Source organism: Rutilus rutilus (assembly GCF_951802725.1).
Source record: "Rutilus rutilus genome assembly, chromosome: 6".
NCBI classification, from domain to species: Eukaryota; Metazoa; Chordata; class Actinopteri; order Cypriniformes; family Leuciscidae; genus Rutilus; species Rutilus rutilus.
Window position 1 is genome coordinate 35936795 of NC_140214.1, and position 12746 is coordinate 35949540.

The window sequence follows — 12746 nt, forward strand, 5'->3', positions numbered from 1 at the left end:
TGTACGTTTTGAGGTAATCATTCCTCACAGAGCCTGTTTTATTATGTTAGGTGCTAATAAATACTATTAAAGTGTGAGATTTGAACCATTCATGACAATTGATTCAAACGACCAGAGGTGTGTGCTTCTGTGATTATCCCTCTGCGTCCCATAAGGACACCGACCGCTGATCTTGAACTTTAGTCACAACATTTGTGACAGTCAGAAAGTCCGGACCAAACAAGGTAGGTGTGAAAGGGCCCAAAGTTATTTTCTGTTGAGATCAACAGTGCCACAACTTTTGTGAATAGACATCCACTGAACCCGGAACATTCCTTTGATTATGATTAATGATTAACTTGAACTACATTTTTATCTGAAGCAATGTAAATCATGTACAAAAGACAGTAAATCAGGACACTATAAAGGAACATGAGAGGCTGTGAGGATGACAGAGCAAGAGCTGGAAACAAACATCAGTGAAGAATGAAGGGTTTAGTATGTTTACTGCTGCTGTTGGAAACCTTTGTGTTTGTCGTACAGCATCAGGTAGATGGAGGACTCAATGAGAATGAGATCAGTCAACAGCTCAGATCTGAGGACGGAAGACAGAATCCACCTCAAACAGACACTTTGAGAGATGAAGCTTCAACTGACAGCCAACAAAACTACCATCTGTTCTTCACTGACATCCATGCAGCACTGAGAGAACTGACCGCCACCGTTACAGAGCAGAAAGGAAACATCAGAGAACTGACCGCCACAGTTACAGAGCAGAAAACAAACATCAGAGAACTGACCGCCACCGTTACAGAGCAGAAAACCTTCAACAGAGAACTGACCGCCACAATTACAGAGCAGAAAACCATCAACAGAGCTTTAGAGACGCGACTGAGTGAACAACAGACATTTATCCTGAATGAGCTGAACAAGAGGAATGATGGTATCTCACCAAAACATTCACTCTTTTATCAATGATCCTCAAAGCAAAACACCAATGCAATACATTATTAATGCATAGTGTAAATGTTAATGTAAAATTGAGTGTATACTGTGCAAACTGTTTGTAAATTGCTGTGACAAATTGTTGTCTTATCTATTACAATAAGCAGAGTAAATGTTATTTAACAGAAATGTTATTCTTTTACAGAAATTTCAAATCTTACTCTGAGTCAAGTGGAGTTGAGAAAGGAAAATAGAGGTGAAACTGCTTGAATGATGTTAAATTTAGTGCATACATTCTCAGTGCAATAGATTAATTTATCATAATATTGCTTATGTTTTTCAATAACAGACAGAGAAATAGCTTTTTCAGCTGGTCTGATGCAATCTGGCAGTGGAGATATTGGTCCTTTTACTTCTGAAATCGCACTAACCTACAGGAACGTCATCACAAACATAGGGAACGCCTACAACCCAATTACAGGTAATTATCAATGAAATGAGTCATAAAACTCAGTTTATAGTAATGAAAACCCTTCTGCTCCATTCAGACCTCTCTGCAGTTGTGTAATGTACAGGTAATCTAGACAAGCAAGCCTAGAGTGGCTTCGTTCCCTCCTTGCATAGTTTTGTACTTGTACTAAACATGTGCTAAACAAAATAAATAAACTAATGTGTATAAAATTATTAAATGATCTGCCGCCTTTCAAAACTATTTCACAGTGTGTTTTGTAATTAAGCAATCATACAGGAAACATCTGATTCTGTATCTCTTGTTATTTGATTTAGGTGTTTTCACAGCCCCGCTGAAAGGAGCGTACATGTTCAGAGTCTCTGTATTTGGTCATGGCCCAACTTCAGCATCTGTTGCCATTATAAAGAATGGAGAACATGTGGTTGTAGCCAATGCTCTTCAGGCAAAGGATCGGTTAAACTCCTCTAATGGAGTTGTATTGATCCTGGAGGTTGGAGATGTTGTCTTTGTGAGACTTTGGACTGGCAGGAGGTTATTTGATGACCATGCTAACCACAACACTTTCAGTGGTTTCCTACTGTTTCCCTTAAGACAATAGGAGCTTTGCAGAATGTGATTCCAATAATTCTGAACCTTCAGCGTATGATTTAAAATGAAAATCATTAAGGATCATTAACATATGAATCTGTATTAATGAGGACTAGTGTGGGTTTGAAATTTGATTACTGATATAAAAGTCTGAGCTGTCTATACATGTATGTTTGTATAAAGACTTTCAGCACTGAGAGAAACAGGAGCCATGAATATCACGTGACTCTAAAGTATTTTGTTAAAGTAGTAAATCTAGAATGTTAAATAATACCTTTTTAAGTGCAGCTTGTTACTGATCCTTCATCTGTAACGTTTCATCCTACATAAATAAATAAGAGACAGTGGCATTTTCTTTTCCTCATATTTTCCTGAATATTTCCCCAACAATACTTGTCATGATTCCTGTCTTGTGCTCTCCAAAAAACGAATCCCATCGGGGCGGAGCCTACCCCCAAAGAATTGTGAGAGGGAATATACCCACCAGGGTAGTGTTGCACCAGCCGTTCGTAAGTTCTTTCTTAAATTGGAACGTAAAGTCCACACTAGAGGCTTAGTAACTACTAGCTAGTTTGTAACTAACTCTGTACTTTGTTCCGTTCCACCATTTGTTCGTAAGGCAGAATGTAGCTAGTAGGTCGTAAGCTCTCCATAAAGTAATGCGTAGTCACATAATATGACGTTTAGCCTCGAAGATCCAGTAGCAGCCTTCAAATACGTGAGCAGAAGTTGTGTTGAAATGCCCTGAATTTCGGTTTATCCTTAATTCTAACTTCTTTTGCCTCACGTTACTAACGGTAAAAAATAACTTTACATTAAATACAATAGCCTACTTGATCATGAATAACATAAGTGTTTTTATATGTAAATAACATTCAGAAACTGTTTTTGAAATAAAATGAATAAGGATCAATAAATAAATATTGATACAAAAAACAATAAGAAATTATGTTTATTGATTATGACTGATATTTGACATGCACAACATGGACCGATGCACACAACGGCGGGCTGTTTAGGACGGGTTCATGTTAAAGAGCCACTAACAAAGTAATCTTTTCACATAATGTTCTCTCTCTTAAAATTTAAGCGAGTGTAAATGCCAGCATTACATATGTCTAAAGAATTGGAGTCTGTCAGGTAAAAGAAGAGCTTATTGATGCAGTTCAGTCTGTCTGATATTTTATTCCAACCGTTACTCCTGATCGGAGGCGGCCGTAAATATTTAGTTTATACGTAGAGTTACACTTCAACTAAGTTTAATTGTGCAATATCTTAGTGTCCATTTACGTCAAAACTAGGCTAAGTTGTAACTTACGGTGCAACCGTAATGGCTGGTGCAACCGGCCTCTTTTTTGTTTTTGTGTGGATTTATGTTATTTCCTGTTGTTGTTTTTTTCTGGTTGATTAGTTCTGTGATCATTTCCAGGTGTGTCTTGTTTGATTATTACCTCTCTAGCATTGAAACCCCATTGTTAGAAGGTGGCGGAAATGCACCAATAAGCTGGATGCCAACCGCCGTAAAATAGCAACAAGGAGAAGAAGAACCTCAGTGTTTCTTGTTTTCCTTGTCAAGTCTTGTCCTACAAGGATGTTATGTTTGGTGCACTCTTTCTGTTCTCTGGTTCCTTGAATCTCCATGTTGGATTTGTTATGTTTATTCTTTTATTAAACTCACTGCATTTTGATCCAGCTCTCCTTTGCTTTTGAGTTTACCCCTCATAACAGCTTGCTTTGAAGCACTCATGATATCATATTTATCAATCAAATCTTGCAATCAAAATAACTTTTTATGGGTTGGCAATTTCCAGAAATTTGTGAAAAAATGTGCGATAAAAAAAAAAAAAAATTTATATGCGTAACCTTATTAGCTTAAATATTATATGGGTAAAGGAACTTGTTTAACACTAAGTTAAACGCTAGCATTAGCTACCATGCATGCTAAGGGCATGTAAAGACTCTACACGTCCAGATCGTACCTTAATAATTGTTTTTATATAATTAAGACAGCAAATTTACCAGTTTATATATTATGTTAGATGTACAATAGTCATTCAAACAAAATGCATAAATCTTGTTTATTTTGGTCTCAAATTCTGATACATTTAAACTTTATAACAACCTATGGACATTTTCTTCAGGTTTGAAAAGGGGAACAACCTTATTACACAAGTCTTCATAAATCTGAAATCACACACATATGTGTGTGTATATATATATATATATATATATATATATATAGTAAATCATTTATTTAAAGATAGTTAGGCTAGTCTAATTGTGTACTACTTAGCTTAATTTATATGGTAGGTTTATTTGAATGGTTAGTGACAGAATATCAACCAAATAATCCAGATAAAACACATTATATAAAGTTTATAAATTGATTAGCATTTGATCGAGTGGAATAAGTATTTGATCCTCTACCAACCTGCAAGAATTATTCCTCCCACAGATTAGTTATGTGCCCATGTGAAACACAGATTAGTCCTGTCACTTTAAGAAAATACTCCTAATGTCAATCATCTGTATCTTCCATTCCAACCTCTCCACCACCATGGGCAAGACCAAAGAGCTGTCAGACATCAGGGACCAGATTGGAGACCTGCACAAGGCTGGAGTGGGCTACAAGACCATCAGCAAGAGGCTTGGTGAGAAGGAGACTTTTGTTGGTATGATTATTCAGAAAAGGAAGAAATACAAAATGAAAAATCAATCGCCCTCGTTCTGTAGCTCCATGCAAGATCTCGCCTCATGGGGTAAGTATGATCATGAGAAAGGTGAGGGATCAGCACAGAACTACACAGGAGGAGCTTGTTAATGATTTCAAGGCAGTTGGGACCACAGTCATCAAGCAAACCATTGGTATGTACAGGCCCGTCTGAAGTTTGCCAATAAACATTTAATGATTGGGAGAAAGTACTGTGGTCAGACAAAAACTGAGCTCTTTGGAATCAACTCAACTCGTTGTGTTTGGAGGAAGAGAAATGCTTACTATGACCCCAAGAACATCATCTCTGCGGTCAAGCACAGAGGTAGAAGCATCATGCTTTTGGGTTGTTTCTCTGGTAAGGGTACAGGATGACTTCACTGTATTGAGGGGCCGATGGACGGGGCCATGTACCGTCAAATCTTGGACAAGAACCTCCTACCCTCAGCCAGAATACTGAAGATGGGTCATAGTTGGGTCTTCCAGCATGACAATAACCCAAAACATACCACCAAGGCAACAGAGTAGTGGCTCAAGAAGAAGCAAATTAAGAGTGGCCTAGCCAGTCTCCAGATCTTAATCCTATAGAAAATCTGTGGAGGGAGCTGAAACTTTGAGTTGCCAAGCGACAGCCAAGAAACCTTAAGGATTTTAAGAGTATCTGTAAAGAGGAGTGGACCAAATCTGGTCACAAATCTGGTGACCAACTACAAGAAACGTCTTACCTCTGTGCTTGCCAACAAGGGTTTCTCCACCAAGTACTAAGGCATGTTTTGCTTGGGGATCAAATACTCATTTCACTTACTGAAATGCAAACTAATTTATAAACATTATATAATGTGTTTTTTCTGGATTTTTTGGTTGATATTCTGTCTCTATCCATTAAAATAAACCTACCATAAATATTATAGACCCTTCATTTCTTTGTAAGTGGGCAAACTTACAAAATCAGCAGGGGATCAAATAATTATTTTCCCCACTGTATGTGAAACGAAATATGTATTTAAAATAGCCGTTAGCAGGATTATATGCGATGATTCACAGAACCTGTCTCATGAACCAGCCTGAGCTGAACCTGCTGGATAACTTTCCCTTTCGCTCAAGCTGTGAGGCTTTTGGCTTTTCCTTATTATGACCGCTGCTAGCATAGCTAGCGAAAGCGTCATATAGGGATTGTCAAAGTTTTTTTTTTTTTTTTTTTGTCATCTACTGAATTTTTCGTCAACGATACCAGGGACACCGAAACACCGGGGAACATGAAATTTGGTGGGCATGTAGCCCCACTAGACTTTTACGAAAAAAATTTGTTTGGTCCCCGGGGGCCACTTCCCCCCCGCGCTGGGCCCCCCGTGAATTTTTCGTCAACGATACCAGGGACACCGAAACACCGGGGAACATGAAATTTGGTGGGCATGTAGCCCCACTAGACTTTTACGGAAAAATTTCGTTTGGTCCCCGGGGGCCACTCCCCCCCCCCCGCGCTGGGCCCCCCCAAACCCCAAAAATGCAGTTTTTCCTAAATAACTACCTGAACCGTGGCACCGAGGATGAAGACATTTTTATGGTATGTTGGTCTTAAGGGCCCACATCAACCTAGCCCATAATCACTCATTTGTGATTTGCGCCCCTCCCATAAAAAATGAAAATGCAATATTATTCTGCTTTAATCGCCCCTATCTTCAGTTGAGATGTTCAGAACTGCACCATATTTCATGTGTATGATTAACTTGACATCCTCGGGGGGTATGCTAAGTTTCGTAGAATTTCATCCATGGGGGGGTATAAAATAAATTCATTTATGTGCACATTTAGTGACTGTACACTCATCGGCCTGTAGATGGTGGTGTTGAGCGAAGGGTTGCTGGTTTAGGATGATACTGTCACTAAGGTTGCCAACTGTCCCGAATTAGGCGGAACGTCCCGTATTTTGGGCCTAATTTATTTGTCCCGTGCGTGACCTCCCGTGCCCCGTTTTTTGACAAGCTGATAAACCACTGACTGATACAACAGCAACAGCAGCAGTGCTGACCACGACACTTGAGAATGTTCACCGACACCTGTCATCATCCAATCACAGCTTTTTTTAATCACTGTTTTGAGACAAATCATTGTTTGATTTGCGAACATCCTCTGCCGTCTGGTCGCTTCCGCTTCAAGCCGGACTCGTCTCGCGCTAACGGTAATTTCCTTTCACTGTCCACGTTTTGATTTCGGCTAATCAATTTTGGCGAATGCAAACAACGTGATTATTGTTCATGAGTCTAACATCCAGCCACACAAGAAAACATGTAATCTACCTGTTTGCTACCATCTATAATATGCTCAAAAAACATTTCTGATTATTATTAATGTTTTAAAGCTTTTAGAAAGTACATAGAATGCTTTTGTAACATTATCTTAACTGTCACTTTTGATTAATGTAATCATTTAGGTGGTTTGAATGTTGGTTTTAATGTATCAAACATGGAATTTTCCCAGTTACCAAATATCGTAATGTAGTGATTACTTTCATTTCAGGCGCTATGGCATTTCTGCGCTGTGTTGGAGATGTTAGCGTGTCTCTATAAAGGTCAGTCACAAACATGATCCCTGCATGATCTAATCTATAGTGTCTTATTAACTCACTGTCATCCATTGTCTGCAACACATTTCTTCTCCCTCTTCATCTTTCTGCCATTTTTTCCTCTGCTAAAGAAACTCTTAAGCCTCTTAAAAGTCCTCGTCCGTGCTCCTAACAATTTTGACCTTAAGACCTCTTTTAAGGGTTAAGATGCTTTCTGAATTACTTTTTTCTTTACTAGGAGTTTTTCTTTAATTTTAAGAGTAAACGCCCACATTTCTAAGAATTTTCTTAGAATTTTGTCACTAGGAGCTACTCTTTGCATTAAGATTCTTTATGAATACGGGCCCAGGGCCCGTATTCATAAAGATTCTAAGAATCCTCTCAGAAAACTCTTAATTTAGCTTAAAAAACTTTTATGTAGGAGTCTTAGCTTAAGAGCGATTCGGGACCGATCTGAGAGCAACTCTGAGTAAGGAAAAGACAAAAACTTTCATCTTAGTAAGGTGGCGGGGTTGACCCCGTTGCTATGTATGACTCAATCTTTTGAAGACTGTGATTGGTTGGTTGTCCAAGAAGGGAAAAAAAAGTGATTTTAACTATAGGGTCTATTCTAAGCCTCCACTTTGAACTTACATGCGTAATTTTTCCTATTTGATTGATCGTTCTCTCACACACACATTATATATGTGTATATAAATCTTTTTTTTATTTACCATGCTGTTGATTTCCTATAAGGTATTTGATTGCTTAGAATGATACAAATTGTTCCACTCCTTCCAGTTACACTGATTGCTGGCATGTCTATTTAAGCGGTGGTTTGAATGTTGGTTTTAATGTATCAAACATGGAATTATCCCAGTTGCCAAATATGGTAATGTAGTGATTACTTTCATTTCAGGCGCTATGGCATTTCTGCGCTGTGTTGGAGATGTTAGCGTGTCTCTATAAAGGTCAGTCACAAACATGATCCCTGCATGATCTAATCTATAGTGTCTTATTAACTCACTGTCATCCATTGTCTGCAACACATTTCTTCTCCCTCTTCATCTTTCTGCCATTTTTTCCTCTGCTAAAGAAACTCTTAAGCCTCTTAAAAGTCCTCGTCCGTGCTCCTAACAATTTTGACCTTAAGACCTCTTTTAAGGGTTAAGATGCTTTCTGAATTACTTTTTTCTTTACTAGGAGTTTTTCTTTAATTTTAAGAGTAAACGCCCACATTTCTAAGAATTTTCTTAGAATTTTGTCACTAGGAGCTACTCTTTGCATTAAGAGTCTTTATGAATACGGGCCCTGGGGCCGTATTCACAAAGCATTTTATCTTACCACTAGGAGTACTCCTAAATCGCACTAAAAGATTTTAGCTAGGAGTTTTCTCTTAGAAGTTATTCACAACGCCTTTCAGACCTACTCTTAGTAAAGAAAAATGACAACTCCTAAACTAAGAGTGAGTCTTCGTTGCTATGGATGACGTCATTACTCATGCACGAGCTTGACTGAAGTGACCACCTTGATTGGTTGATGACTGCAACGCGGGAATGATTCCAAACACCTCCCCTACGATGATGAGTGACAGGTGACAGGTCTGAGAATGCGTGCGCTACACAAGTAGTGCGAAGGACGGAAGATGATGAATAACTGAATAAATAGCCTAAATGAATAAACAGTAAGGCAAAACAAATAGCCTAGTAGCCTAATGAAACATATGGATTGATGCAATATCTTTGCAACATTATTGAATTAATCTGTCACTATATGCCTCTGCCTACGTTTGCTAAGAGAAGAACATTTTAATTTGATTCACAATCAAACGTTACAATTAGTTTACATGCAATGAGTAGCCTAGTTTTGGTTGTTGTTGGTGTCCCTAGTTAAGCTAGTTATGCAATTTATGCAAAATTGTTCCCTCGCGATTGGAAGCTCCTGTAGCCGCCACGTACGCATTTCAAAACATCGCAATGTGAAATGCCACAAAAAGCGGTTTGTGAAGGTCTTAGTGAGTTAGGAGTCCTCTCGACTTCTTTTAAGCTGTCCCAGGCTTAGGTGCTACTTTTAGGGCTAAAATGCTTCGTGAATTACTCTGAGTCAAAAAAATTAGGAGTCCTAAAGTTACAAGTGGCACGCCCATTATTTTTAGGAGTTGCTCCGAAATTCGCCAGTTAGGAGCTACTTTTAGCCTTAAAATTCTTTGTGAATACGGCCCCAGGAGTTTATTTAAATAACACTTGCCTGACGGCTCATGCTACCACTAACCCGGATGTCGATGTAACTTCCATGATTTGGGAAAAGCCTGTAAAAGTCCTGGCAGAAAGCGATGCATAAAGATGTAGTGTAGTGATGCCCAGTTCCAGGAATGCACTAATATTTTGTTGGTAGTTCCAGTTTATAACAATTATTAATTAACACTAAGTTGTCAACACTTCGGAAAAAATAATAATTTGTCGTTACACTACATCCTTATGCATCGCTTTCTGTCAGGACTTTTACATGCTTTTCTCAACTCAGTGAAGTGACGTCGGTGTCCGGGTTAGCGGGAGCATGAGCCGTCAGGCAAGAGTTATTTAAATAAACTCCAGGGCCCGTATTCATAAAGAATCTTAATGCAAAGAGTAGCTCCTAGTGACAAAATTCTAAGAAAATTCTTAGAAATGTGGGCGTTTACTCTTAAAATTAGAGAAAAACTCCTAGTAAAGAAAAAAGTAATTCAGAAAGCATCTTACCCCTTAAAAGAGGTCTTAAGGTCAAAATTGTTAGGAGCATGGACAAGGACTTTTAAGAGGCTTAAGAGTTTCTTTAGCAGAGGAGAAAATGGCAGAAAGACGAAGAGGGAGAAGAAATGTGTTGCAGACAATGGATGACAGTGAGTTAATAAGACGCTATAGATTAGATCGTGCAGGGATCATGTTTGTGACAGATCTTTTTAGAGACACGCTAATATCTCCGACACAGCGCAGAAATGCCATAGCGCCTGAAATGAAAGTAATCACTACATTACGATATTTGGCAACTGGGAAAATTCCATGTTTGATACATTAAAACCAACATTCAAACCACCGCTTAAATAGACATGCCAGCAATCAGTGTAACTGGAAAGAGTGGAACAATTTTTATCATTCTAAGCAATCAAATACCTTATAGGAAATCAACAGCATGGTAAATAAAAAAAGGATTTATATACACATATATAATGTGTGTGTGTGTGTGTGAGAGAACGATCAAATAGGAAAAATTACGCATGTAAGTTCAAAGTGGAGGCTTAGAATAGACCCTATACTTAAAAGCACTTTTTTTTTTCTTCTTGGACAACCAACCAATCACAGTCTTCAAAAGATTGTGTCATACATAGCAACGGGGTCAACCCCGCCTCCTCACTAAGATAAAAGTTTTTGTATTTTCCTTACTCAGAGTTGCTCTCAGATCGGTCCCGAATCGCTCTTAAGCTAAGACTCCTACGTAAAAGTTTTTAAGCTAAATTAAGAGTTTTCTGAGAGGATTCTTAGAATCTTTATGAATACGGGCCCAGGGCCCGTATTCATAAAGAATCTTAATGCAAAGAGTAGCTCCTAGTGACAAAATTCTAAGAAAATTCTTAGAAATGTGGGCGTTTACTCTTAAAATTAAAGAAAAACTCCTAGTAAAGAAAAAAGTAATTCAGAAAGCATCTTAACCCTTAAAAGAGGTCTTAAGGTCAAAATTGTTAGGAGCACGGATGAGGACTTTTAAGAGGCTTAAGAGTTTCTTTAGCAGAGGAGAAAATGGCAGAAAGACGAAGAGGGAGAAGAAATGTGTTGCAGACAATGGATGACAGTGAGTTAATAAGACGCTATAGATTAGATCGTGCAGGGATCATGTTTGTGACTGATCTTTTTAGAGACACGCTAATATCTCCGAAACAGCGCAGAAATGCCATAGCGCCTGAAATGAAAGTAATCGCTACATTACGATATTTGGCAACTGGGAAAATTCCATGTTTGATACATTAAAACCAACATTCAAACCACCGCTTAAATAGACATGCCAGCAATCAGTGTAACTAGAAAGAGTGGAACAATTTTTATCATTCTAAGCAATCAAATACCTTATAGGAAATTAACAGCATGGTAAATAAAAAAAGGATTTATATACACATATATATTATTTTTGTTTTAACCAGCGTAGTTTAAACTGATGCAAGTTAAACTCCATCCACACACAAAAATAAAATCAGCATTTTTTAAGATTACATCAACACCTCTCATAATGGGATGTTTTTTTTGCCGTCGGATTCTGTTCCCCCCATATTTCTGACACATTGAGGTTCTAATATTTATCAAATTGAGCTGTTTAAGCTCCATCCACACACAGAATAGAATAAGCATATTTTAAGTCGATACATCAACACCTCTCATAATGGGAGTGGGGGAACGGATTCCGACAGCTGTTTTTTTGCCGTCGGATTCTGTTCCCCCTATGTTTCTTACACAATGAGGTTCTAATATTTATCACATTGCAGTTAATTACTAAACCCAATAGCCTAGTGGTCAGTACATTCTGCTCTGGCCTTCATTGTTTTTCAGCTTATTACGACCCGAGTTCAAGTCCTGGTTTGTCAAACTTTCTTGATACTATACTGTCCTATCATAATAAAAGGCAAAAAAATATATTCTTTAAAATGATGCAAGTTAAACTCCATCCACACACAGAATAGAATAAGCATATTTTAAGTCGATACATCAACACCTCTCATAATGGGAGTGGGGGAACGGATTCCGACAGCTGTTTTTTTGCCGTCGGATTCTATTCCCCCCATATTTCGGACACACTGAGGTTCTAATATTTATCAAATTGAGCTGTTTAAGCTCCATCCACACACAGAATAGAATAAGCATATTTTAAGTCGATACATCAACACCTCTCATCATTGGGGTGGGGGAACGGATTTCGACAGCTGAACTATTTGCCGTCGGATTCTGTTCCCCCTATGTTTATTACACAATAAGGTTCTAAGATGTATCAAACGGAAGCAAATTAATAGCCTAGTGGTCAGTGCCCTGACAATTTTTTTTATTTTTTTTTTAGCTTATTACGACCCGAGTTCAAGTCCCGGTTCGTCAAACTTTCTTGATACTATACTGTCCTATCATAATAAAAGGCAAAAAAATATATTCTTTAAACTGATGCAAGTTAAACTCCATCCACACACAAAAATAAAATCAGCATTTTTTAAGCCATTACATCAACACCTCTCATAATGGGAGTGGGGGAACGGATTTCGACAGCTGAACTATTTGCCGTCGGATTCTGTTCCCCCCATATTTCTGACACACTGAGGTTCTAATATTTATCAAATTGAGCTGTTTAAGCTCCATCCACAGACAGAATAGAATAAGCATATTTTAAGTCGATACATCAACACCTCTCATCATTGGGGTGGGGGAACGGATTTCAACAGCTGAACTATTTGCCGTCGGATTCTGTTCCCCCCATATTTCTGACACATTGAGGTTCTAATA

The 12746-nt window shown here is 38.2% G+C and overlaps 2 protein-coding genes across 4 annotated transcripts in view; one reads left to right on the forward strand and one right to left on the reverse strand.

Moving 5' to 3' along the window:
* LOC311291987 (uncharacterized protein) overlaps nucleotides 1–2333 on the forward strand; it is a 71786-nt gene extending 69453 nt beyond the window's left edge. For 2 of the 3 annotated variants that reach the window (XM_084411402.1, XM_084411403.1), the window contains 4 exons: nucleotides 523–922; nucleotides 1130–1180; nucleotides 1274–1405; nucleotides 1711–2333. In XM_084411402.1, the coding sequence (XP_084267528.1) occupies nucleotides 523–922; nucleotides 1130–1180; nucleotides 1274–1405; nucleotides 1711–1994 (867 nt within the window). In that variant the 3' untranslated portion in view covers nucleotides 1995–2333. The remainder of the gene's footprint in view (nucleotides 1–522; nucleotides 923–1129; nucleotides 1181–1273; nucleotides 1406–1710) is intronic. The other variant, XR_014627646.1, reaches the window with a different exon arrangement.
* Nucleotides 1–12746, reverse strand: part of LOC311291985 (uncharacterized protein) — an 87320-nt gene that overhangs the window by 42949 nt on the left and 31625 nt on the right. The gene's annotated exons all lie outside the window — the stretch shown is intronic.